Raw genomic sequence first — 24,030 nt, forward strand, 5'->3', positions numbered from 1 at the left:
TTTCAGTTATGCTCAGTCTATTAGCAGCATATATGCATGTGAAATACAGATCTCAAGACTGGATTTCTAGTACTTCAGTTACTCTTAAAAAAATGTGGAAGAAAATGCTTAATTGGTAATCTCTCAATTTGGATGACTGAAGAAAAACCTGCATGCTTCTTCACTTTTTGATACCACAAAGCCATACATACCTTGTAAAGCATGTCCCTCTTTATACTCTTTATTCCTTTCCCCACCTATCCCGTGTTTACGTTCATTGTCCTTATTTTACTGACCTTTGTTTCCCCCTCACCACTGGGACTGTAGGGCTTTGTTCCCTTTTTCTCTCTCTCTCTCTTTTTTTTTTTTTTTTCTGGCAATCCTGTCTTCTTTGCAGGTTCTCTTTTTTAACAAGCTGTAAGGCTGTACTCATTTTGTATCCTTTATGTCCAGGGAAACTTCAGACATGCCAGCAGCAATAACCTTGTATCCAGAGAAGAACTGATGATAATCCTGTCTAGACTGGATGCTTTACACATCAGAGGCCTTTACTTCACTGAGACCCAGCGATTAACCCTTGGTGAGGTTGGGCTGGAAGAAACGACAAGTACAGGAAGTGGCAGCATAGCATACAATGTAGAGACATGCTCCTGCCCTCCAGAGTACGCCGGTGACTCATGTCAGGTAGGAAATGTTTGCCTCCATACCGCACCATTCCCTGCTGTCTCGCCTACAGCTATACATACTGGTTTAGTTAGAGGAACGGGCTAGTAATTAAAGTACTTAAACATACTTCTTTTAAGTGTGTGCACTCTTGATGGCTCAAATACTTTCACTGTCTAAGAAGCCCTGGAAGGCTATTCAACTCTTAACTGCCTTTGTGGATCTGTAGATGACATTTTGTATGAGTAAGGCACTATCATGTCATCCAAGGGAAACAACCTGGATACTGTCCTATTCTGATAATGACTGGTACTTTTCCTATTTTTATAGGAAAATGTTTGAAAGTTGAAGTTAACATATTTGCAAAACTGTTTGGAGATATTTTTCTAAAAGATAATGTGAACAATGCATAATTATACCACTACCTGAAGAATGGTGAAATCATAGCCTCGGTTGTGTATCCCATCCCTGATAGTGTTCCTGTAGAGGTAATTGTTCTAGCTATCACTGCGCAACAGAATAAAGTACTTCAGAGATAAGCAGTGTACAAAGTGCAGTAAATATGAAGAATTATTCTCTCAGAAAATGGTTGATGGTTGCCATAAAGCAGCAATTGCTTCCCTAACCTTGCAAAGATTTTTGAAATGAAAATGAAAGAATAATAGATACACCAGAGTAGCTGCAGAGAGACTGAACAAAACAACATTTACAGTAGCCTTATGTCTCCTATGTGCATCCACTGCTCAGGGTAGCTGTTCATCATCCGTCAAATGTCATTTTGGAAATATTGCTAGAAACTTATTTTTCGCACATCTGGTGTTCTCTGCCATGTGCAAACTGAGAATTGATTGAAGTCCCTATTGCCATCCCATTGCTTTCAACGTATTACCTGTATTAAACTAAGGTGGATTTTTTTTTTTTTTTTTTACATATACTGTTGAAAATACATAGCCAAAGGAAGTGATCAAGACACTCACCTGGGTAATTCGTAAGCACTGTATGTTTATGCAGCATTACTCAGGCAGTGATTTACTGTGCTAATCATCTAGCTCTGTCTGACTGCATTAGGTGGAGAGAAGGTGATGCCTGCCACACCCTGAGTTAGGTATATATGGAGCTGCAGGAACTGCAGAGTTACTTGTTAACTTCAGGAACTGCAATGTGTGCCGTACTACTTGACTCACGTATAAAGTTTAAAGGTGGGGCCCATCTCAGCATTTAGCCTCATTAATCTGAGTCAGAAGCTGAGGAATAAGGCAGAGTATAAGGGAACGTGTGAATACTGAAAGAATACTGTATGTTAAAGTCGACCTGAAGTATAGTGATGGCCCAAACAGAGGGGCCGAAGAACATAGGCTGGCAAGTTGTTGCTTTAGTAGCCATGGGGTGCTGTTTAGCACAAGCTATGCAGCAGAGGTTGTTGTTTCCTCATCTTCAGGATAGAAGTCAACAGCAACAAGTTCAAAGGGATTTTTACCTGAGACAGGTAATCTATTCAATTTTTCTTCCTTGCTTCCTTCCTCCTTTCTCTCTGATTTCTAAATGATCCATTTTTATAACAGTTTAGGCGTTGCTTAATGTAAAAGTAATAAGACAAATTTTCTTACATCTCAGACTTTGCTAACAAAAGTATGTGTGTGTAGTTTCTTTTAAATTGTTGTTTACTGGAAAAAGATCAGCCTGAACTTGAAAGTGCTTAGAGCTTTATCTTCATGTAGAATAAATTTTTCAGTATGAAGAGTGTTGTTTCTTAAACAACTAGCCCATATACTCCAACTGTGTTGGTTTAAAGTTTAAAGAGAATGTAAATAGGAGGAAAAAAAAAAAGTGTGTAGATTTTTTTTTTTAAATGCATTTTTATACATTTCTGGAACAATTGATTCATCTTGCATTCTGAAATAAGACTTTCAGTAAAGAAAATTTATATGCGTTAAAACCTATATTTTACTTAGTCATGCTGTTTAATGTTTTTCAGTCCCTGGTTTCTTCAAAGCTGTGCATACTGACTCCCTGTTGTTTTAAAAATATATCTGAAAATTTTCAAGTGAGGATGCTCATTCTAAATAAGGTCCTTGCTCACACTGAAGCCAATATAAAAAGAGCTGTTGATGTTGTTAGTATTCTGCCCACATTTTTTTTTCCGTTTATCCCATATGCAAGGAAAGCAAAGATGTCACTGGCAACTGTTGTTTAAACAATGATAACTCAATATTCCTTTTGGGATCTGCTTAGGAAGAGGTGATTTTTTTTCTCGTCTTTAGTTATGTGGTCAATAAATTCTCTGGTTATTTCTGTCCCTGCTTAAATACTTTTGTCTCAACCAACTGGCACATGATTTGAGGCACTGTCCCTCAAACTCTTTGCTCTTCAGATCATTCCCATCAGTCTTGGTGGTGCAACTGCATGAGAAGAGATTTATGGCTTTGAAGTTTCACGGTGACTTGTTTTCAGAATGTTATTCTGTGGTTACAGGTGAAGTGTAGCTACAGTGCAGAACTGCATCACCCGAGGCAAGAATCTGGGAGGTGTTTTCTTCATGGGGAGCAGAGCTTTCTGCTTGCTTCCAGACAACGTCTCACCTTCCTTGCACCATGCCGGCTTAGTTACTAGTGAAAAAGTTTAGGAAATAAAAGGTCATTTTCAGTGTGGCGGGTGTGCTAGGGAGGATATTTAGCAGAGCATGAATTTTTGAATTGGTCTGTGTATGGAAAGGCTCTGTGCCCAGGAAGAATTCCTTGTACTTGCCCTACCCCTGTACTTTTCTACCCATGCCAAGCAAGAATCTGGTTTTTACATACTAGTTAATTCCTATCTAATGCAGGCTAGCAAACTGAATGTCTCTCGATTCATTCATAATATTCATTCCTTTGGTTCCACTCCCCATTTAAACCCAACTTTGATCTGACATGCTGTGTTTCTGCTCATGTGCTTTCAGTAGCTGAACATTCTTTTCATGCTTCACGCAGCTCCGGGACAAGCCTGTACTTAAAAATCAGACCGCCGTATGTTTTGTAAGATCACCCAGCTCTTTGTCTCAGCATGGCTTTGTTTAGCTCCAGGTGGACTTATTTTGGAAGTCATGATGAATTCGTGTAAAAGATATATCATAAAAGTATTTCCAAGGAATACATTGCATTAAATGAATATCAAGATTTCGTATAACCACTGGCTAATATGTGAGACTCCATGTGTTCTTCTCTGAGAACATTGTGGTAGGGAACAATGTTCAATTCTTTTTCTGTGGTTTGAAAGTCATGTTCTACACCTTCCTACATAGCCACAGGAAGTGTGTTCTGCTCAGAGGTTAGAGTCAAAATTAATTCCCTGATACCACAAAGTGTAGAGCACAAGGTACAGATGTTTAGGCTGAAACCTCATTACCTCCATTCTTTGTTGCTGTTTGTTGAATTAAAATACTATTTAAGCAATAATATGGACTTAGAAAAATTTGTCAAGAAATATACATCTCTACTTCTCCTTGAAAATGGCAATTTCAAAATACCCATCTCATAACCTGTAAAAGTTCCTTTCCACCAGTGCTCACAGTTGTTTTTTTTCTCTCTCTTTTTTCTGTCTAGGAATGTGGCCTTGGATTTTATCGTGAAAATAAAGGATTATTTACTGGACGCTGTGTCCCCTGCAACTGCAATGGAAATTCAAATAGGTGCCACGATGGCACTGGGAAATGTATTGTAAGTAAATATTAACATTCAAAAAATGAATTTGAAATAAATCTGAGGGAAAAAAAGTGTACCTTACTGCAGTACGGAATGTGCAGCATTGCTAAATTCCCAACAACTAAAAATAATCCTTCTGTGCCTCATTCTCCAGATCTTATACTGCTAAGGAGCCTAAATTGTGTAAACATTTATGTTATGCATGTTTAACATAACTGTGGGTGGTTAGAACCATTTGTACCCTTGTTTTTGTTTTTTTTTCTTTCCCTTTCAAAATGTCACTAAATTAACACATATGTAAGTGTTTTCAGTTACTTACAGTAATTTTGGAATCTTGTCCTTGCAGATGCAATCTTTAGTTTTTTAAATATATACCAGGGTTTGCTGGTGATGACAGATAGTGCATTCACACTCTATTCTTTGCAGAATCTCTCGTTTAATTAGCATCATTAAATCTCCACTAATATAAATTTACAGCTTAAAAAATAGCAAAGCAAATGAAATCAGAGAAAGGAGATAAAAGATTAATTAGAATATGCTAACTATTACGGAATATATGTTGGTGCAGAGTCTGCTCCTTGGCATACCATGTTAAGGGTAAAGCAAACTCAAAGGAGCTGATCAGCCCTAGTAACCTGGGGAATGTGACATTTGGCTGACTGTGCTTCTCTAGCTTGTATCTATGACAGTCCTTTAAACAGTTTCTTCTGAATAAATTCCTACTTGAACTTTTTTCACTAATTTTTCATGTACCGTCTAAGTGAAAACAAGAACCTTGCCAAAATCTTTCATGGTTTGTTTTCTCTGTTATTTCTTCCTTGTTCATTCTGAATCCATTCTGCCTGCGGTGCATTCCTATGCATTATGTAATTCCCCTCAACTTTGTCTCAGCCAACCCTGGTGCTTCAATGGAAGCTATAAACCAATTCAGCACATTCTGGCGAATGACTTACAGTCTGCTGCTGTGGTGAGGCTGGGCAGGCCATGACAGGAAAGCGCTGCAACAGAGCTATAGAGATGGGGAAGTTTTAGTTCTAACAAAAACTATGAAGCCAGAAAAATACAAATTTCACATTTGTCTCATGAAATATATATTTTAGGTTTCTCTTTATCCCTTCCTCCTCACAGCTGGATCAACTTTCAGGTAGATAGAACTAAATTGACACTTATCCTTGAGACGTAATTTAAGGCAAGCAAAGTCACCTGGTATAATGTGGTGAAAAACAAAAGCCTAGAGGGCCTGTATTTCCATCATGAGCCTCCTAATAAAGAACAAGTTCTTCTCTCTGTACAGGAGCCATCAAACAAAAACCTGTAGAAGTGCTGAGAAGGCAGCACAGAGGCATCAAGTTTCTGTCAACTTTCTTATCCCAAATGCAAAGCTTGGCCTTCTCATCCCTGCCCCTCACCTGGAGCACTGGACCCAGTACCTACCCATGTCAGCTGCTCTCCAGTGATGGCATCCATAGAAGGCTATTTGAGCTAAGCCCCAGCTGACTTCCATGGCAGCAGTATAGTGCTCCTCAGCTAAGGCAACAACTAAGCTGCTATGTGATGGTGGAAGGACAAGAGCGCAGTGCTGCCCTGTTGAATGGGGAAGAGGATGGAGGGTAGGAGGTGATGGGGAAGACAGAAGGGCTGGTTCTCATCTGTAGGGAAAAGCTGGCTTTCTGTCACAGACAACACTTTGTCTCCTGGTGGTCCCTGCTGTTCTCCCTGAAAGCCATGTTCCCTGAGTGGAAGCATGGTGCTAGGACCTTCTCTTCCCATGAGCTACTAATTCATGTCACATACTCCCGTGCATATAGATGCTTCTATAGAGGTCCCAGCACACTGTGTTTTGTCACCTACATGAGTATCTGGAAGTCAGCTGAGAGTCTGACTTTTAGAGTTTTTAGTACTGGACAGCTGGGAGATGCTGTGACTCCAGGCCTGTCTCTGCTCTCCTATCCCATGCAGGCCCTTTGAAACTTGAAGGAAGACTCATGTGGGAGTTGCTGCTCTGTCTTCGTTCCATTGTGCCTTATGAGCACTGGGTTATCTTCTTCATTCTGTATACGACATGTAGCTAGAGGAATATCATGATACGTTCGGAGTGGCTTATATGTGAAATATCTTAAACTTTTTTCAGATATGTATGGAATTGTTTCAATTTCTATAGACATTTTTAAATTGATAATGTCTTCATATTTCTTCAGCTTCCCCTAGTTAAACGCCCCATGTATGAACTAGACCTTTTCCTGTTCTTTCCCAGAACCTTTCACAAGTGAACCATGTAATCAATTCTTGAACCGAAGCCAAAACAAATTTTGGGTTACTATGTGCAGAGACTGGGGCTAGGGCTGTGGATGTGGTTGAGAGTCTGGATGTGAAGAAATGTGGAGGAGAATGCAGTGTAAGAGCAGACAGGAAAGACAGAAATGTTGTTCATCTGCAGGGGAAAATGTCCATCTGCTACAAATCACAGTAATAGGGCCCTCAGCCATAGCTTTTAGTCAGAGTCCCTGCACTGAGAGTACAGTCTGCTCAGTGACTGCTTTCAGCCAGTTTCCGACATTCTTTTTCAGTTTTTCTGTTTATTTGTAAACACGCAGATCTGTGGAACACTGGATTAGTCTATTGCACATTGAAGAGAACAGTTGTAGAACTAGGGAGCGTGAAGACCTCATGGATGTTGGCTACACTGAATTTTTATGGCTGCTCAAAATGTATTTCAACAGCTTCTATTTCAAATTAGTACCTCCCTAGATAAAGCAAAAGCAAGTTGCTTATCCTCTCCCCAGAATGTATGTTTGACATTTGGACAACAGCAGGAATAAGAATGTTCTTAAATTATAATTTCCCACAATTTTGTCATATAAAAATAGTTCAATTGTATCATTTTAAATTCATTTTACAGGCCTTTCTTTTTGTTATTTATTCCAGTTATTCCAGGTTACAAATTATGTATACATTGGAGAAAGTGCATGAAATTCAATTCTGATCTGAATCTGAGAAGATATTTAGTTTTGATAGTAATTTCACGGGATTTTTAAGAATGTTCTTGAGCTCAATTCATTAATTAGTGTTAAGATGCAAAATTTGAAGTTGCATTTAAACTCTGAATTTTTCATAGATACCATTGAAAGGGAATGATCATTAACAAACTATGCATCTGATTAAATTTCTTTAAAATTATATTTTGTACTGCTTGTTTATCTGTTGCTTTTTCATAATAGTGAGTAAAATGTACTTCCTACAATTAGAGAATGATTAAGATCAGTCTATCCTGGTAGTGAAAGTAGTTCAGTGAAAAATGCTCGGTTATGTGGAAGGAAAATAATGTATCCTCTAAGTAAATTTGCTGTAATTATTTAAAATGATAAGAAAGCCATATTGAGTAAGAAAGTACTGTTAATTGTCTTGTTTCCTTTTCAAGAACTGCCAGTATAATACCGCTGGGGAAAAATGTGAGCTCTGTAAAGATGGCTATTTTGGAGATGCCACTCAAGGTTCCTGTCGGGTATGTCCCTGCCCTTATACAAACAGGTACTGTAAAATATTGTGAGAAGCCTAGCAGAGGGTAAAGGGTTGGGGGGCTGGGGGGGAGGGGAGAACAAAATCCTGCCGATGTGAGAAGGTAATGATCTTTCCTTATATTCACATATCATCCAGCATAGTGGGGCATCGGACCCATTTGAGATATTAGACCAGTGGTAACTTGGTGTTCTGTCTCATGGCATTGCCTATTTTAATAAGCTGAATATTCCAATTCTGATTCAGTTGCTGAAACACAAAGACATGCTGCTATGACTTGGTACTTGCAATGTGCCTATTTTCAATAACATGAGTAACCCCTTCATAGTGAGTAATATAGGATGGAAGTCTTTTCCATTACTAAGCATATCTAGAATCTTTTTTAATGGAATGCAAAGTGTACGTTATCTTTAATCTCACATTTAACACCATGTAACTAGGAGATAAGTGGTAATGGTGAAAGAAGCGTTTTTGATGAATTCAGAAAATCAAGATACTAATAAAAGCACCAGGTAGCCATAAGTAACAGATTTACGCTAGCAGACAACAGTGAGCTTTTTCATTTATCAGAGAACTCTCCAGTACATCTGTGTTTGACAGCATTGGCCTCTTCTGCAGGTGCTTGCCTGAGGCTGAAAGAACATATTTTTACTCATCTTTTGGTTTAAGAGTGCTGAAATATCTAAAGAGAGCACGAAACCTGCAGTAACTTTATAGATGCACATTAAAGTGGTAAAGAACATTTATTATGTAGAAAATGCCCTCCACCTGGCATTACTGGAGCTGACAATTTTCCGCCTACTCAAAGTATTTGTAATTCTTATTGAAGACATCTGTATTTAATATGCAGAGTTGCTTTATGCAACTGTAAGTTAAAAAATGAAAGTAGCAAACATGTCATAAAAATCCCGCAACAAATGAGATCAGTCTCAATTTTCAACGCAGCAAGAGAGAGTTTATTCAACTAAGCAAGCGGCAAAGTGAGCAAAACAGCGCTGGGCGGCCGGGGAGTCAGCGCTCTGCCAACGGCTCGCAATCTAAACGGGGTTTGAGCCCTTTTTTTATGCAGGCCTTATCTCCTGTATACGTGGCCCTTTCGGGGTACTCTGCCTTGCTTCTGCGTCTGCACGGGCTGTTGCTGGGGGGGGGGGGGGTCGGGATCTGCCTCCTGGTGGTCACTGGGATGAAGGTTCGTAGTTATCTTCACTGCTTTCAGCCGCTCATGTACTTGAACCAGGCGACGTTAGCAAGGTTGTGGTTTTCTGATTCCCGTGGTTGCAACACTGTTCAGGTTACTGGACGTCCCGACAAGGGGGGGCTTTTACAAAGCAACCCTTGAGTTTCGATTTGATTAACAAACCTCACCCTTTTATTTATTACAGCCTATCCCCTCTTCACCTTCTGCCTTCTCCTTACCAAACACTGGCCATATAGTGGTTTTCCTCCCAAGAAAAATCTGAATGTAATCAAGTCTTCCAGAATGAACAGGCAAAAATTTTCATTGTGTTATCAGAACTACTCCCCAAATTGGTGTGCAACTCCATTCTGCCTAAGTTTAAAAAAAAAAAAATGCTATTAGATACATAAAAATAACCTCTAATGTTTCAATCTGTTTAAAAAAAGAAAAAAAAAAAAGCTGTCTGAACAGGAAGAAGCTTTGTTCAGCACACAGTATGGATTCTTGCCTGGTAAGATACAATAACTGCATAGAGCTGATGTAGCTGTAGGTGTCCCTGTTCACTGCAAGGTAGTTGGACTAGATGACTGTTAAAGTCCCTTCCAACACAAGTGTTTCTATGATTCTGTGATGTATGGATGATTAAATTAGCTGAGAATAAACTGATGGTATGAAAAACATTTAATCACAAAATCAGTTATGTTTAGTCTCTGGAGTGTAAAATCTGTTTGATTATGTTTTCACAAAAGTATTTTGACTTCTCGAAGGTTTGCAACTGGCTGTGTGGCAAATGGTGAAGAAATTCAATGTCTCTGCAAAGAAGGCTATACTGGAGTTCGTTGTGAACGGTAAGTGACTTGATTTCAAGACCAAGGTCTTTGAGAAGCACCATAAAAAGAGGTCTGTGTTATATATAGTTGTATGCATGTATGTAATATGCAAACACTTAAGGAATATGTATAAACAGCTGCTATAGTGTGGTGCTATTGTATAATTGTAGGTATAAACCCAATGCTGCCTTAAGAAAACTGTTCTCTAGAGACTGTTTGGTGAATACACAGTTTTTAACCAAAAAGGGAAGTGTCAGCCTCTTTGCTGAAGTGCCCTGTATGTTGCCTTATCCTTCAGTCTTTCCAATAATAACAGCTCCTACTTAATTTGTCCCTGTTACAACTGAAAACATTTTCCCATTTTTTTCCCAGCCTACTTTATGGTGCTTCAGTGTTCTTAATTAGTTACCAGTAGCAACTATGTAACATTTAACACTATACCCTTCGTCGCAAATCATTTTGATGAGCTTCCCAGCTGGAGTGTGCAAACGCAATACTGAAGCCATCTCTTTTGCTGGAATGTTACAACAGTTTGATAAAGCAAAAGAGGTACAGCATAGCAATTTAAAGCAGGAAGAGGAAACAACTTTATTGAGTTTCAAATCCTAGAGGATTTTCAGCATAACAGAGTCATCTGATTTGGAAACTTGAGGCCAATGGGTCCTGATGTCTCTCCTGAAGATAATACCACCACTAGCACGTTATCTTGTACTTCAAGACTGTTGCATTTGACATCTAAGCTGTAGGTTATAAATTTCTCTTCCAGACCTGGCCATACTTCAGCTCCTTATCATAGTCTCTTGATTTATGCATTACTACTCCTATAGCTCTTACAGCAGAATTACTTTCAGGAATACTAGCTATCAAGACCAGACAATATATTTTACTTATAATATATTCAGGGAGCACTCACACAGACTGCTTTGCTGACAGATGGCAAAAGGAGGTATCACTCAGGAGAAGGGTTCAGTGCCTCTGCTGTTTGAAAACTCAATGTGTATTTGCAGTATGACCCTAGTTAATATGTGAGTTCTGGTGGGATCACAGATCAAAATGATGCTGTTGGCCCAGTTAGGTCTTGTAAAATTCTCTCATTATGTATGTATCTGTGTGCATTGTATTTTTACACATGAAATGAATTATTCTTGCATGAGCATTGTGGGAGGTTTTATTTTTAGAAAAATTTCTGCAGTACTGAAAGCTATTTTTAACATAGTGCAGTGGATACTGTAAAGCAAAAATACCTTCATTTTGTCTAAGTCAAGGCATGAAATCAGAAGTTCCTGACAGTTTCTTCAAGGGAAAAACTTGTTTGCTTTTGTCAAGTGAAAGTGTAGTTGACAAAAGTGGGTTCATATATTTAATGGAAAAAAAAATTGTCTCTCTTTATCTAGCTGTGCTCCAGGATATTTTGGAAATCCACAAAAATATGGAGGCTACTGTCAGAAATGTAATTGTAACAATAATGGACTACTGGCTAGCTGTGACCGCCTGACTGGAGGTATGCAAGGGTCTATGGATGTGGAAGGGAGTGTTGTTTTCTCTCTGGGAAGCAAAGAGGGAAGGTACTTAGATAAGTTGAATGGAAGAAGAGATCTCAGCTTAGAAGAAATGTAAATCGTTTTCAACAAAATGGAAGGTTTTCTGAAACATAAGAGCAGAGCAACAGAAGGATTGTTCTGAGTCATTGAGTTCACCCTTGCAGTCCATTTTATCATACAGTTCACTTCATAAGTAGTATTGATTGTATTTTGCTTTTCAGCTTCACAGTCACGTATTTGGATTCATTAGGATTCCTCTTTTGACATGCTCAAGTCACATCTTGCCACTCTGTGTTATGAGCTTATGAAACAGATCTTACAAACACTCTCAATGTGTCTTTTTTAAATGTATCTGGGACAGATTAGTGATATCTTCAGAGTCTGCATCAGACGCTGCCTTCTTAGGTATCCAAGCTAAATGTGTTCACAGTGAAAGTCAAACATCTTACTCAGAAGGGCTGTTTTATAAATCCTGCTATACACCTATATGCAATCTCAGGCATCCTTGGTTTTTCCAGTGTCAGTCATATGTACGCTCCACTACTACAAGCTCTTAAAAGAATATAATGCCGGAGGTATAATGTTATACCTGCTTTATAGATTACAATTCTGAAGTAAAGGGCCCTATCCTACATTCCTCAGACTGACTTTACCTCGATTCACCTCGGTCTCTTCAGATAAGATACTAATTTATATTTAGAAACACACAAGCCACTACTCTTCGAAAGAACCTTGATTCTCCTGAGTTTTCATTCCCTGGTAAAGTTACACTTTTCTTTCCACAGATGCATCTTTTCTTTCTGATGTGTTCAGTGATGTGTCAAACTAATAACTCCTAAGATTTGCATGTTATTCATTTATCTGCACTACTGTTCATATTGCATTAAAATGACTGCAAGGATCACCTTAGCTTTCTCTGGTCACAGAAATTAGAAAAACAATGATGTGAACTGCTGTTGGCACCTGGTGCAATTTTTCAATAGGTAGTTCTCATTTTGTATTTCATTCAAGTAATAAATCTTCATTATTTTTATACATCATGTGGAACAGATCCAAGCAGTGTTTGATGTTTTATCATTCCATTCTTCTTGAAGCAAGAGTTTGCAAGGACAAACTAATCCGTAGGGCAAAATTCAATAAGCAAGTTTGTCTTCAGTTTGATCAGATGGAGACAGCCATCTCTTTCTCCACATTAGCAATAAAACCCTCTGTGATCATCAGCACAGCAAGTTCTAGCAGGCTTTATGTGCGTGATGTTCGGCACTTGGCCAGATCCATTTTATCATTTCTTGGCTGATGTTGTTTGTTCGCGAGCTGTAATAATAGTTTGATTTAATTGGTACTTCATGGCAAGAGCTGAAATGTATCTGGTGTAAGCCTGAATTATACAACAGCAGAACTGCTTATGTATTTGCATTTAGAATAATTTCCTTTCCTTCTCTTAAAAATACATTCTTTGTGATTTGCCTTCTTCTGGCAGCAGTACTCGCTACTGCTACTACTTAACTTTCTGATGACTTAATGTGAAAGCGCCAAAGGAAATGGCACAGCTAGGCATTTTGTTCCAGGCTGTTTCATGTTGCTGTTAAATTTCACATTCCATTTTATCACTGTATCCTCTCACAGTTACAAGCTGTTGTTGACTATTGGCAGCAGCAGCCTATGCCAAGTGCGTCCTTTTAATTCAGAGTAAAAGATGTGCGCAACCCTTCTCATTTTCAACAGGAGTTGGCAGCACAGAGAGTTTTGCAGTAGCCAGCAGGACCAGATCTGTAAAAGGGACTTGCACACCAAGACAGGGAGTTTCCTGTCCTATATAAAGGCATTTTTAGGAGGCATTTCCAATCCTGCCTCATGGAAGTTAGAATCCTGGGTTAGGATTGTACACGCACCTGGAAAGTATCAAGCTTCTTATAATGAGATTTTTAAAACAAACAAAACAACACACTGAACATACAGTTGCTTGTGCAAGCTTGTTGGGAAGGGCAATGAGGGCAATGTCTGTTGCATACTACCTATATCTATGGCCCAGGCACCATGCCCGAGGTGATGTATAGTGCCTCCTTCCACGCATACAATCTGGATTTTATTCAAGGCTGATGAATCTCTTAAACAAGCAAGTGGAAGCACATATGAAAGAAGTCTATAAATGTCCCTCAGTACCTAAAGGGTAAGACATCCTTGTGGGAATTCAAATTTGTGGTTTGAATGTGGATGTTGTAGTAGATAACTGTTTTGCACCTATGCCCTGGGTAAAATGCTTTGACTAATAGGCAGTATAGTCTTGGCTCCAATCACAGAGTTATTACTCTAGGCAAATTCTAGGAATACATTCAACGCATGTGATATAAGAGAGACTCCTGTTTTTACATAAGTATAATATATATGGGGTTACAGTATGTTCCCTTTGAGGGATAAAAAAGGTTTTGATCTCATCAAAGCATAGGTGAGAGCTGAATTTTTCAGCATGCTCAGGCCTTATAGACATTCTAGCTCTTTCATAGTGGACATGGATTTATGAAAGGATAGCGCAATGTTTTTAGTATCAGCCAAATGAGAAAAGTGAGGCTAAAAACTCAGTCAGTAATGGAAAGCTTTGGTAACTGGTGATTGTCTTTGGATTTCAGAGTGTTTCAATAATGAGCCAAAAGATGTGGATCCCAGTGAAGATTGTGACTGTAAGTAACGACATAGAATTGCACATGGATTGCTGTCTGCTGGTTTTGACAATACACCAATGACTCTTTTAAGAATGACAGAGTTTGGAAAGAAATGGTGGTGTTCTGTAATTAATGTTTTAAAAGCAAAGATTCAACCAAACATTTGGCAAAAATGATGAAAGAGGTCAGCTAGCCAGATGTAGATGGTGCCTTCTTTCTCCTCATTTCTGGATTTGGCACTTTCCTTAATGCCGTGGGCTTTGTTGTTGCCTTTGTTATTTAGAGAAGGTGACAAGCATCGAATTTCTATTGCATCTCTCTTAATGTGCTCAGTGAAACGTTCTCTGCACAACTAACAATAATATGTATTATTTTCCTTTGCTTACGCTCCCTTTAGCCTGTGATAGCTGTGTAATTACATTGCTGAAGGATTTGAGCACAATAGGTGATGAACTTCAGCTGATTAAGTCTCAGCTGCAAAATGTCCGTGCGGATGCCAACACACTAGAGCAGATGAGACATTTGGAAACACGCATCAAAGATTTAAAGGTACTGTGAAGCAAACTGAAAAGTTGATTCAGGTTAAGCAGATAAGAGTTGAGCATGCCATCTTTTTTATCGGCTTGTAGGGAAACACACATTAACTTTGAATTTCAAATTCTGCACTCTGACGGCACTGGGTTTCACCTGTAGCTAGAAAGTTGTTAGTTCAGCACAGAGGTCTGTAAGGGACTCAGCATCATTGTTTGTTCTGAGGCCTGGTAGCCTTGAAAGCTCTATCTTTGAGGATTTCCTGTAGGTCTTATCTTTTTTTCTGGCACTTCAAGCCTCTGCATTACCAAAAAAGAAAAAAACAACTCCAAATTACCAATGCCAAAATTCATACTAAAGGAATTTTCTTCAGTTGGATCAGCAGTTGCTGTACTCACAGAAAGAAAAGCCCAGCTCTTGGGCAGCAGTTGATCAGGTTTGATAATTGCTCGTTATCTCCTATGTCTCGGTGATTCACTGGATTTTGGCTTTTTTCTTTTCAGGTCTTATTGAACAATTACCGTTCTATTTTACATAACCAGGGCTCAAAGGCAGATGAATTGGAGAAAGAATTCAGTAAGCTTAATCGTGATGTAAATGCTCTCCAGGAAAAGGTAGGTGACTGACCATATTAATTTAAAAATACACACCTCTTGACTATATATTATTGGTTACATATCTCCAGATATTTTTAAACTATCTTTTTTTCCCTTGCCAGGCTGAAATGAACTATAAAGCGGCTGAGATACTCTTAAATAATTTTGGCCAAACTCACCAAAAAGGAAAGGATTTGGTTTCAAGAATACAAATAGTTGTCAACAATATACAAGGTAAAAATAGTTTATAGTTCCATAATATGTTTTGTTGCGTTAAAACAATATTCTTAATTAAGTGTGGGAGTTGTGGTTTTTTTTTGTTTCTTTTTTGTTTGTTTGTTTGTTTTTTTGTTTGTTTTTTAAGAAATCAGAAGTTAGACCTAGCTGTGGAATTCACTCTTCCTACTAGGAATTTAATGCATAATGCTAACTTAGAAGCCCGCCTTCCCTTTAGAGTGAATAGGTATGGAGAAACTTTATCAGAGGGAAATTTAAGCACTTAATTGACTATCCTAACTTAAGCTTTATTTCCTTCTCTGTTGCTATTACAGGCTTTCTTAAATTAGAAGCTTAACATAGTTGCTGAATTTGGTCATTCAGAACAAACTTCATGCCTGATGTTGTCTTGCTAACACAGATACTTTTTAGCTTAGTACAGTTAGTGCAAAACAGATCTACTGCATTAAAGGACTCAGGAACAGGCATGTCTTTTTGGAAAAGAGACCAGACCTGTCATTTGAATCTTCTGCATGGTGTATCCTAAGTTTGAATTTGTCATTACATTTAAAAAAAATTTTTTTTTTATTCAGTGCTCTTGGAACAGATAGCTGGTACGAACTCAGAAGGTAACGATTTGCCCTCGGGTGATGCTGCCAAAGAACTGGCTGAAGCTCAAAGAATGATGAGAGAGATGCGGAACCGCAACTTTGGCCAACTGCAAGCAGATGCGGAGAAGGAGAGAACAGAAGCTCGGCTGTGTAAGGGCTTGTTCTCTAAGCTACTTACTCTCTAGAAAGGTCAATCTCAAATCTGAAGTAGTGTTGACTGTTTGGGATGAAGTATACAGAGAGGGATATTTTGCAGGGTACTGCTGGGTTTTGTAGCAGTTAGACAAAATGAAAATGGTAGTTCTGGAGGAGATTTAAAGGCCTTCTAACTTTGTTAGAAATAAACTGAATTGAGCTGGGGAAGAAACCCAGTAGAGCCCTCTTTAATAATAAAATGAATCTCAGTGAAGATGTAGCCAATCATACATAGTTATCCAGTACTTCTGTGTATTATAATATATATGATACAGCACATGCAGCTGTTATAGAGAAATTACACTTGTAATTTAACAACAGCTTTTAAGAAGCTCTTAGAGTAGTACATGGGTCAGATCATACAAGGATAGTTGGGCTAGTTTTCTGTTTTCTGTTCTCTCATTAACTAGTTGTAGTCCATTTTATGTTCTCCATACGGAGTTGGCTGGAACATTCATAAACCTTGTGTTAATAACAGCGAGGTTAGCAAGGTCACAGGCTTATCTCCTAACAAGCGCTGTAGTTGAGAAATGTGAAAGACCATGTGAGTGATGTTAATTTCCCCTAACTTTGAACTTTGATACCTTCCTTCGAGTAACTTCTGAATCCTCACATGTAGGCATTGAAATGGACATCCTTGAGACTGTGATTCATTTGACCTATTTTATGTTTCTGCTTTCTGTGAGGCGAAACATGCCTGTATCTCAGCTGATTACAGAGGAAGATTTGATGTCTAGCTCAAATGTAGATGTCTGCACTGTAGGTGAAATTGGTGATGAAATGAAACAATTAAGTATTTGTAGAAGATCAACTTCATCCTTATCTGATTTGGAAATAGCCAAATAAACATTGATCTGTGCTCTGAGTCTGCAGCAGCAAACTTGTGAGCAAATTTAATCCAGTGAGATGCTGAATATTATCTCTGCTACAGTAACACTGGATCCAGTGCTGCAAAGGACGTTCTGTAATTTCTGCAACCATAGTTTTTTAACCCTAAGTGTCAGGCCCTTTTAAAGGTGGTTTGTTCCAGTTCCCTTCTTCTCTGAACAAAGCTTTTCTTTCTGGTCCTGATAATTCAGTGCTGGCACGTGTTAAGAATGAACTACAGAAGTACCACCAAGAAAATCATGGACTTGTTAAAATTATAAGGGATTCATTGAATGAATATGAATCCAAACTTAATGACCTTCGTGAAGCTCTGAATGAGGCAACAGGACAAACCAAACAAGCTGAAAACTTAAACAGAGAGAATGGAGTTCTATTGGAAGACATTAAGGTAATGCTGGGGTTTGAGATAATGAAGTTAAATTTCAGGGGATAAGAACTACTTTTAATTGTCGCTTTTGACTGTACAAAAGCAAGTAACTCTAATTCTTTAGACTTTTTTTCCAAGGTCTCTTTCCATCTTTTGATGTATGTATGTATGTACGACCAGGTATAAATGTAGTCTGCTCCCACCTGTGACCTTTTGATATACCAAGAACAGTGTGATAAGGATGTGTCTCTGATGAGAGGGCAGAAGGAGTCTCCACCTGATCATTATTCTTTAGTTGCCACTGATTTTGTTTCCTACTCTAGATCAAATTCTTGATTCTGATATACTTCCCATAGTAAGTTTCTTGATGTAACTGGCTCTAAAAGCCATAAAAGATGAGGAAAATGTGTCCAATACTGTTAAATCATTTGAGATTAATAGTCCGCAGAACCGCTTTTGAGGTCTGATGAGAAACGTGACAGGAAACGTAACAATGCTTCCACTCCTGAGCTCTGCTTGATTTTTCAAGCTGTTAAGTACAAGAGATATGAGTGTGCTTCAGGATGAATTCTTTTCAACAAATTGTATTTCTGCTGAAATGTCACTGTTTTAGAACACTCATGTCTAGCCAGTTTGCTAACAGCGCTTGAGCAAAATAATTTCTATGTTCAACTGTCCTTTCAAATGTTTAATCGCACCTTTATGTGCATGGACTACACAATATGTGTGCCACCTGAGTGTGCACAGTTGTCTGAAAAGATGGATGCGTCTGTTCATGTCATAAATCTGCTGCTATGCTTCCCTGTAAGCGGAGACCTAACTTGTTACAATGATAGAAACACAGCTGAGGAGGGCTAATACCCTTACCCACAGTACTGGTTGTCTAATTGTATGTAATGGTGTGCCATTACCCTAGAGCTACTCTGTGAATTGTCACAATTACTGTTCTAGACCACGGACTTCCATTTGTTTTCCCCTCAGAGCTTTTGAGAAGGTAAAATGGAGAGGGTGCACACCTCCTTCATAGTGACATCCACAGATGAAGGGATGGTTTAAAGATTTTATTTCTGCCTTCCAGAGAATGGAAAAGATCAGGTTTGTCACCTGGAAACTGTATTTAAAGTTTCCAGGTTTGCAAGGACAAACCCTTAGATGGTCTTCCCTGACTGTTCACCTAGGCTGACACGTACTGCTTCTAGCTTGTCTGAGCAATAATAACTGATCTACTGTGGTCTCCTGCTCAGCTGTCTTGATGAGCTATATGCTATACCAGTGCACACTCCTGAATTTTGTCACTATTCTAATACGTAGGATTAGATCCTAGACACAGATAAACACAGCAGTAGCGTCTTTGTAAAATTAAATAAATAAATAAGCAAAAAAAACCCCTGTTGTGCTCTAGGTTAGGCAGATCTGATTTTCCTGCTTCTTAATTTGACCATTTGTTTTTCCTCAGAAACGAATTGATGAGACAACTGTACAACAGAACAGTATCTTGGATATTTTGAGCTCTGCCCAGTCTTCCCTGACACAAGCTAACAGTATGCTCAGATTACTGCAGCAGAGCAAAGAGGTATTGTTAACCTATTTAGGTTAAGATTAAAAAAATCCGGTGCTTTGCTGACGCTTTAATGGGTAGCTGAGCTCAGTGGCTGGGACATGAGGCTTAGCTGAGCCTCATAAAAAGGCTGCCATCTCAGCACATTCTAAAAGGAGCCTGCCTGCATAAGTTTCTGGAAGAGCAGCTTGTTAAGGGTTGTTATGTGTCTGAGCTGTGGATATCTGAAGTTTGAGAGAGTATCTTTGAGAAATATCATAGGTGATTGTGCTGTTCCCGTATTTCTTTCTAGGCAATTGCTTTTACCTGGACAGTATGCTAGGCTAAAGAGACCTCTGACTTAGTTTGTCAGTTTTTGTGCTTCTGCATCCATTATATAAAAAGATAATGCAATGAGTAGCAGTTGTTTCCAACAAATTCCAGAGTAGGTTGGAAAGGATTATTTTTCTCCTTAGTCTTCTCAGGGGTGAGATTTACATAACACTGAAGATGATAAATCTATTTTTTTCTTTATAAACCTGTAGGAATATGAAAGCCTGTCTGCTCAGCTTGATGGAGCAAGGAAGGATATGAATGGGAAGCTCACAAATGGCTCCTTATCAGCAAGCAAAGAACCTTTGGTGGTGAGGGCTGAGGAACATGCCAAATCTTTGCAAGACTTGGCAAAACAACTGGAAGAGTATGTTACTGTTCCTGTAAATGAGCCATTTTTGTACATAATGTTCACAGTTGCAAAGCTTTGTGTGTAACTTCACTTGCTTTAATGACCATTTGCAAAGTTGGGAAGAAAAAAATTTTTGTCTTAGTCTGCTTCTGTACAGGTTTTTGTGTTTTTTTTTCATCCCAAATCCAAGTCTTCTTGTATTTTTCCTGATTACAGGAAATATAACTCCATATTACTGTACTAACTATTTAATCAACCTTTTATTAATGAGTGATCATCCTTAGGTAGAGAGCAGATAAATGTTTACAGTATATTTTTTTATGATTTTAATTCCTGTACTTGTAGTCAGGGATACCTTTCTGATGTCATTGAATTGGGGTAAATAATTGTAAGAAATGCTATCTTAGCAGTCTTCAGATACGCCTTTTTAGCTCTAGAGAGGAAAAGAATCCTGGAGTTTTCTCATCCTTCAAGGAATCTTCTGGAAAGGCAATGTGAGAAAAATGTGAGAAACCTGATATGAATCAAGTGTTTCTCCCTCATTTATTTCTCCATTACTTGTACTTTACCTTGGAAATGTGAGTGAGGTTTTGAAGGCCTTTCACAGTATATCAGGACAAAACGAAAAAAGTAAAACCCTAATATTTTTTTTCTGTGCAAATTGTTTGCATTTTGTTATCACACCAATTAGAAACTGTCAAAAAAAATTAAATTCCAGATAGCTCACAGAGAGTGGGTACAAGAGGGTTTTGTCTGTTGTTTCTGACTCCAGGGCTAGTGCACTGTTTCTTTGGCAAAAACACAAGTGGTCTTGAAGTTGCTCCATTGCCTGTGCCATCCACCACTTCTGTAGAGCACTGGAACAGCCAGAGATCATCTGGAAGCTGCTGTTCTCCAAATCCTCTGACCTGAGCTGTATTTGGGGGGCTGTGATGGATGGGGCTTATTGGCTTTGTGCCCTGGGGAATTTTCCCCATCCCAATCAGTTAAAAACTGTTTGGAGGTCTGCAGTCATATTTTTTGAAGTACCTGAACTCTTCCCAAATTCTGAAGAATCATTTCATATATTGAAATCTTGTATTTTGAAGTGAAAGATCTGAGTGAAGAACATTTCCCATACTGGCATTAATTAGAAAATACTTGGTTCAAGTCTCTTCTCATGGACCACAGTTTTTGCAGAAGGCTACATTTTTTCATCCTGTTTCCTACAGGATAAAGAACAATGCCAGAAAGGATGAGCTGGTAGGCTGTGCTGTGGAAGCTTCTACTGCCTATGACAATATTATCAATGCCATCAAAGCTGCAGAGGAAGCAGCCAACAAAGCTGGGAGTGCAGCTGACTCAGCTTTATCGGTAAGTGCCTATAAGCAGCTAAAATAATGGTGCAGTGAGGTGTATATATATGTGTGCTGTTTTTTTGTTTGGTTTGGTATTTGTGTTTTCAGTATCTGAGAAGCACCAACATCAGACCTCTTTGTCTTGGCATGTTGTATTTATTTGTGGCCGTTATATGGGGAAGCTACTATTCTTCATGTTCTTGTTTCTTGCTTCAGCACAGTTCAGTCTAGTTACTGCCTTTCTGATGAGGCTGTCCATCTGAACTCTTGTCCATTTCAGTGCAAAATAGAGAGATGAATGAGGCAAACCTAGTAATCACTGAGGGCTATTTCAGCTATTCTCTTTTACTTTGCACTAGTAATACCCATGAGCTCTTCAGCAGAGGATTAGTATCTAACAGCTAATTGTTTTTTAAGGTATTGTTCTTTGTATGAAATCTCTGTCCTTGTACAGCTGTTTTTTTAAAAACTGAATTGGGCTCTCTCTTTTACTTTTTGAATGTCAGCATAATTATTAAAGCAGTCTTACAATACTCTGTTTCTGTGACCAGACTGTGAAGAGAGAAGACCTATCAGGAAAAGCTGCAAAGTTGAAAGCTGAGAGCAGTACGCTCTTGAATCAAGCGCAGGAGACTGAAAGGACTTTGAAAGGTACTAAGAAATAAAGTGAGCACAGGAATGTTATCATAGGCTCACAGAATCATTTAGGTTGGAAAAGACCTCTAAGATCATCAGGTCCAACCATCAACATAACACTGCTAATTCTACTATTAAATCATGTCCCTAAGTACCACATCTACGTATCTTTTAAATACCTCCAGCATGATGGGTCAGCATCAGAAACTTTCATTAAATCACAAACCTTCACAGTTCCACAAAGCTCTGTAGCACATCCAAAGAGGAAGTTCCATTACTGGGGGACACTTATGATGGTTATTTCCAAGAATAAAAAGGCAAGAAAGTGGATTTCTCACCTCTACTGTGCTATCTATACTCCTTCGCAGCACTCAGGCCCAGGAAATCATTAGCCCTGCACCTGTTTTACAGTGCATTCAAACCTCAGTGGCGACATGAACTGTGTATAAGTACAGACTAGTGCTGCCACACAACCCAGCCAACAGGGAGGTGGTGTTTCTGTGTAACATTCATACAGGCCCTTCACTGTTTTGCAGCTATTGGTCCAACCCTCGAAGACATAAAGCAAAGACTTGGAGTCACCGATGGAAAGAAGAACACACTACAAATTGATCTTGTTACTCTTCAAAATAATCTCAATGGGATAAACAGAGGTCAGATACTTACTCATCGCTTCTCTTTTGCCTCTTTCTTCATTTACTGTAAGAATCCGCACATGCGTTTTTGTGCCTTTCAGATGACATTGACAGCATCATCACCAGTGCAAAGAACATGGTAAAAAGTGCCAAGGATGTCACAACTAATGTATTGGATGAGCTGCTCCCAATTCAAGAAGATGTGGAAAAAATGAAGGGTACCTATGGAAGCACACAGAGTGCTGGCTTCAGTAAAGCACTGACAGAAGCAAACAATTCAGGTTAGTGTTCTGTTTTCTACTGAGGGTTCTTGCTAAGTCACTGCTAGTCATCTGAAAATTGGGAATCTAACATAAGCTAGTATTCTGAACATCCTCTACTGCCAATCAAAAGGGGCAGGCACTGCGGAAGGTGAATCGGTTTGTGTTAAAACGTAACACCGTGACTCATTTCAGAAGACTTGGAGGCCTGTAACTAGTGGTGTGCCTAGGGGTCAACACTGGTTCCAGTGCTGTTTAACATGAATGACCTGGATGGTGAGGTAGAATGTACCCTCAATAATTTTACTGATGACACAAAACTGGGAGGAATGGCTGTTATGCCAGAGGAATTGTGCTGCCATCCAGAGGAACCTCTTCAGACTGGAGAAATGGGCTGACAGGATCTTCGTGCAGTTCAAAAAAAGGAAGAGTAAAGTCCTGCACCTGGTGAGGAAGAACCTCAGGCACCAGGACATGCTGGGGGCTACCCAGCTCGAAATCAGCTCTGCAGAAAAGGACCTCGGGGTCCAGCAAGTTGAGTGTGAGCCAGCAGTGCATCTTTGCAGCAAAGAAGGCTGTAACATATGCTCTACTAGGTCAGACCAACAGTCCACCTATGCTGTCATTCTCTCTCCAACAGTGGCAGAAGAACATGCTACTTAGGGGATGCACATAGGCCTGACTCCTCTCTGCTGCCCATTATCCTCATCATTATCCTCATTATCCTAATGAAAACAGTTCTGTTATCACCCTACTGCTTTTTTAATTATTATTTATTCATATCCCATATTTATACGTATTTTCCTCCTCCATTCTACCCTTAATGTTGTGGGGTTTTTTTCCATTACAGTAAAAAAATTGACAAACCAACTTCCAGATCTGTTCAGCAAGATTGAGAGTATCAACCAACAGCTAATGCCAATAAGCAACATCTCTGAGAATGTAAACCGCATAAGAGAGCTGATTCAGCAGGCAAGAGATGCTGCAAATAAGGTCTGTCTTGAACATTGCAATCATGCTTGATCTTAGTGTTTTGGACACTGCAGTGCTTTTGTTTCTCTTTATAAATCATTTTGTTAAGACATGTATGAAAGATCAGACATAAATTTAATTTAACAGCATCAGCCAGCACTTAAATTTACTATGTTGATGAGAAGCATAATTCATACATAGGAATGGATGGATGCAGTAGCATCCAGTTTCATCCTTCTCATGTAGTCTGTTTTTCCACATCACTTTTCAAATCTTGTTTATTCAAGAGCCATTTTTCTTCCAAGTTACAATGGGGTGACTTTGGCAGCAGGGGCAGAGTCAGCTCTGCCGCCTAGAGAAGGGATATCTACCCATTTGTGCCCAGTAGAACTCTGGCATTTCCAGAAAACATGCAGCCCTGTGCTTCTGTATCTCCATCTGCCTTCATGTTTTAGGCATCAGCTATAAGCATCTTGCCCTTTCTCCATTTAAGCAACTGCAGTAGTTGTACTAGCAGTATC

General features: G+C 39.0%; 1 protein-coding gene across 4 annotated transcripts in view; it reads left to right on the top strand.

The window, feature by feature from the left end:
• LAMA3 (laminin subunit alpha 3) overlaps positions 1 to 24,030 on the top strand; it is a 111,856-nt gene that overhangs the window by 71,593 nt on the left and 16,233 nt on the right. For all 4 annotated transcript variants that reach the window (XM_021387339.1, XM_021387340.1, XM_021387342.1 and 1 more), the window contains 18 exons: positions 433 to 663; positions 4,221 to 4,334; positions 7,738 to 7,847; positions 9,780 to 9,860; positions 11,237 to 11,343; positions 14,011 to 14,061; positions 14,441 to 14,592; positions 15,078 to 15,188; positions 15,293 to 15,404; positions 15,980 to 16,147; positions 17,272 to 17,468; positions 18,904 to 19,020; positions 19,530 to 19,684; positions 20,881 to 21,022; positions 21,558 to 21,657; positions 22,179 to 22,295; positions 22,379 to 22,558; positions 23,388 to 23,530. In XM_021387339.1, the coding sequence (XP_021243014.1) occupies positions 433 to 663; positions 4,221 to 4,334; positions 7,738 to 7,847; positions 9,780 to 9,860; positions 11,237 to 11,343; positions 14,011 to 14,061; positions 14,441 to 14,592; positions 15,078 to 15,188; positions 15,293 to 15,404; positions 15,980 to 16,147; positions 17,272 to 17,468; positions 18,904 to 19,020; positions 19,530 to 19,684; positions 20,881 to 21,022; positions 21,558 to 21,657; positions 22,179 to 22,295; positions 22,379 to 22,558; positions 23,388 to 23,530 (2,388 nt within the window). The remainder of the gene's footprint in view (positions 1 to 432; positions 664 to 4,220; positions 4,335 to 7,737; positions 7,848 to 9,779; positions 9,861 to 11,236; positions 11,344 to 14,010; positions 14,062 to 14,440; positions 14,593 to 15,077; positions 15,189 to 15,292; positions 15,405 to 15,979; positions 16,148 to 17,271; positions 17,469 to 18,903; positions 19,021 to 19,529; positions 19,685 to 20,880; positions 21,023 to 21,557; positions 21,658 to 22,178; positions 22,296 to 22,378; positions 22,559 to 23,387; positions 23,531 to 24,030) is intronic.

Source organism: Numida meleagris, chromosome 2, assembly GCF_002078875.1.
Source record: "Numida meleagris isolate 19003 breed g44 Domestic line chromosome 2, NumMel1.0, whole genome shotgun sequence".
Taxonomy (NCBI): Eukaryota; Metazoa; Chordata; class Aves; order Galliformes; family Numididae; genus Numida; species Numida meleagris.